This window comes from Electrophorus electricus, chromosome 9 (genome assembly GCF_013358815.1).
Source record: "Electrophorus electricus isolate fEleEle1 chromosome 9, fEleEle1.pri, whole genome shotgun sequence".
NCBI lineage: Eukaryota > Metazoa > Chordata > Actinopteri > Gymnotiformes > Gymnotidae > Electrophorus > Electrophorus electricus.
This window is the reverse complement of record NC_049543.1, coordinates 22,614,517-22,617,016: the sequence shown is the minus strand read 5'-3', so window position 1 is coordinate 22,617,016 and position 2,500 is coordinate 22,614,517. Positions and strand designations below refer to the sequence as shown.

The 2,500-nt window shown below is 43.6% G+C and overlaps 1 protein-coding gene across 6 annotated transcripts in view; it reads right to left on the bottom strand.

Annotated features, from left to right (window-relative positions):
* lrba (LPS responsive beige-like anchor protein) overlaps positions 1-2,500 on the bottom strand; it is a 191,063-nt gene that overhangs the window by 152,328 nt on the left and 36,235 nt on the right. For all 6 annotated transcript variants that reach the window (XM_035530261.1, XM_035530262.1, XM_035530265.1 and 3 more), the window contains exons 16-19: positions 2,371-2,468; positions 2,061-2,153; positions 1,207-1,315; positions 499-580 (exon numbers count right to left, since the gene is read on the bottom strand). In XM_035530261.1, coding sequence (XP_035386154.1) covers positions 499-580; positions 1,207-1,315; positions 2,061-2,153; positions 2,371-2,468 — 382 coding nt within the window. The remainder of the gene's footprint in view (positions 1-498; positions 581-1,206; positions 1,316-2,060; positions 2,154-2,370; positions 2,469-2,500) is intronic.

The following is a 2,500-nucleotide window of genomic DNA, read 5'->3' as shown; positions in this document are numbered from 1 at the left end:
CTGGATGCGAGGAAAACTTTGAAAAGCAAGAGAGGAGAGGAAATGAGAGAAACTGAACATCCGATCCAAAATGCAAGGGGCTTGTGAACGAACAGTGCATACTGAATAAGCAAGGAGAAACCCTATAGTTACAACAGGAGGTTCATTATTCTGAAAGCTATAAGTGATCTCTAGTTGAATGAAGTAACTGTATATCTCAGCACTGATGAAAGCATGTTTGAATGACTAAGATTCGCAGTCTCACCAACACTAAAAAGTTTCTGAGTCAAATATGTCTTAAAGCAATTATTTCTTTTACCGATATACAGTTTGGCTGGTGCAAAAACATTTTTGTGGGAAAACACGCTTTGTGATATTTTAAAGTTCATTTTTAAACTCAAAACAGAGGACCACCACATGTTTTTATCATGTCATAAACTCAACAAATTGAGGTTTTGTTATTATTTTAATTCTAGTGATTAGTGACGTAGCTGGTTGATGCATGGCGCGTCCTCTTACGTGGGTTTTGGATCTTCATTGTGGAGTCGGGGTCTGGGTGCTGTTTGTGAACCACTTGTGTGCAGATCTGCTCCGTAAGAATCTGTAAAGAAGGCAGAAGCTCTGGTAAGGGTTCAGCGTTTAAGGACCGAGGCCAGTCCCCCCCGATCCATTATAAACACAGGTATCAAAACAGCAGTGGAGGAATGGACCAAGTCCAAACAAAACTATAAGGTACAGAGTGTTTGTTATATATCTCAGAAATTTTTATCCTAGAAACCACCCACAAAATCAGGAGCAGAATCATAATAACAATTTCCTCATCTCCCCAAGAAAACCCACATTGGAATCGGAACAGAAAAATTACAGTTGTAAATCAAAGTGTAATGTAGATATGGTTGTAGCATTCTCAGAAACTACAACACGAAACACATGAAATTAGGAAATGAGGCACTACTGAACCAAGGCTCTGGACATCTGTGCTCATTAATCTGCCATCGTATATCTGGACATATATTGAGTCCTTATGAATTGCACAATAGTTGGTAGATAAACGCTTTAAACAGAGAGCCTTATTTCGGACACGTACAGAAGACAGGGACGTGTTTGCCAAACATTAGGCAATGGTGCATTCTGTCTCCAAAGTAGTTACAACGCAGACAAATCTGCATCGGAGTTGGAGCAAAACTCCACAGTCCATAAAGCTCTACAATCGAGTCGCAGGCTGACCTCATAGAGGACGTTGTAAGACGTCATGGAGAAACGGTTGGAGTGGAGCATCAGGCGTTCGGTCAACAGGGAGAAAAGGGCGTGACCCAGCATGACCTCGGACTTCCTCCTAAAACATGAAACATCACCCGCGTAACCCCACGGCAGCAGCGAGTTCAGAACACCCCCATGCCCCGCCCCATATACCACAAACCCCCCCAAAAAGACTCTTCATGACCCAATGATGCAAAGGACATATTTAAAGCACACAAAATAGTGGCACGGAAGCGCACCCTTTAAGTTGTGCTGGTGGCTAGTTTTAGAAAAACGTAAAAGATAATATAAAATGAAAGAGAACTTTATCTACCAGAGACCATGAATAGTCCAGTTGGAAAAATCACGTCAGACTCGACATGCAACCGTCTCCCCCTGTTTTCCATATTAAGTAAACCAAAAGTACACAGCGAGGCTAATTTGCTATCAGAATTATCCGCTGGGGAGAGAAACTATCAGCTCGGGGAAAAGACCTTTAAAAAGCAGCAGTGACTTTCCAAAGCAAAGCAGCCTGTGAGCCTACACACACACACACACACAGACACACACACACAGACACACACACACACAGACACACACACACAGACACACACGGCTGTTCGTTTCAAACCATATGTACAGGCCAGGCTACGCTTCCCTGCTGAGGTACTCCAAGGCAAGAAAAAAAAAAAAACCCAACAAAACGCAATGAAGAATAAGAGCGCAAATAATGTGAACGGTCAGTGTATGACGACAATAATAACAAAAACACTCCGTGATTAACCAGCTTCCCATCAGGAATTAAAGGGTCGAAAGTGTGCGTCTGAGCGCCGATGACTTACTTTGGCGGTAAATGTCGGAGGAAGTAACCCAGAACTTTCAGTGCCTGCACTCGGATTCCTTCACTTTTGGACGCAAGCAACTTATAGATCACTCTGTGTCAAAGCACACACACACACACACACACACACACACACACACACACACACACACACACACACACACACACACACTCCTTGTTGGCTGATGTCATCTTATACTCTTATATTCTGCTCCCTCCTCCCCCCCCCACCATGGCTTGGATTTCATAAGCAAACAAACATGAAATGAGAATACACGTGAGGTGAGCTCAGAGCCACGTCGCCATCTCACCGAATGCCGTTGCGCTGGTCAAAGGCCTGGACCATAGAGCTCGGGTGCTCCGACATCAGAGCCACCAGTAGCTGCAGCACATCCATCAGATTGTCATCCTGGAGTAAACAAAAACAAAAACAAACACAAA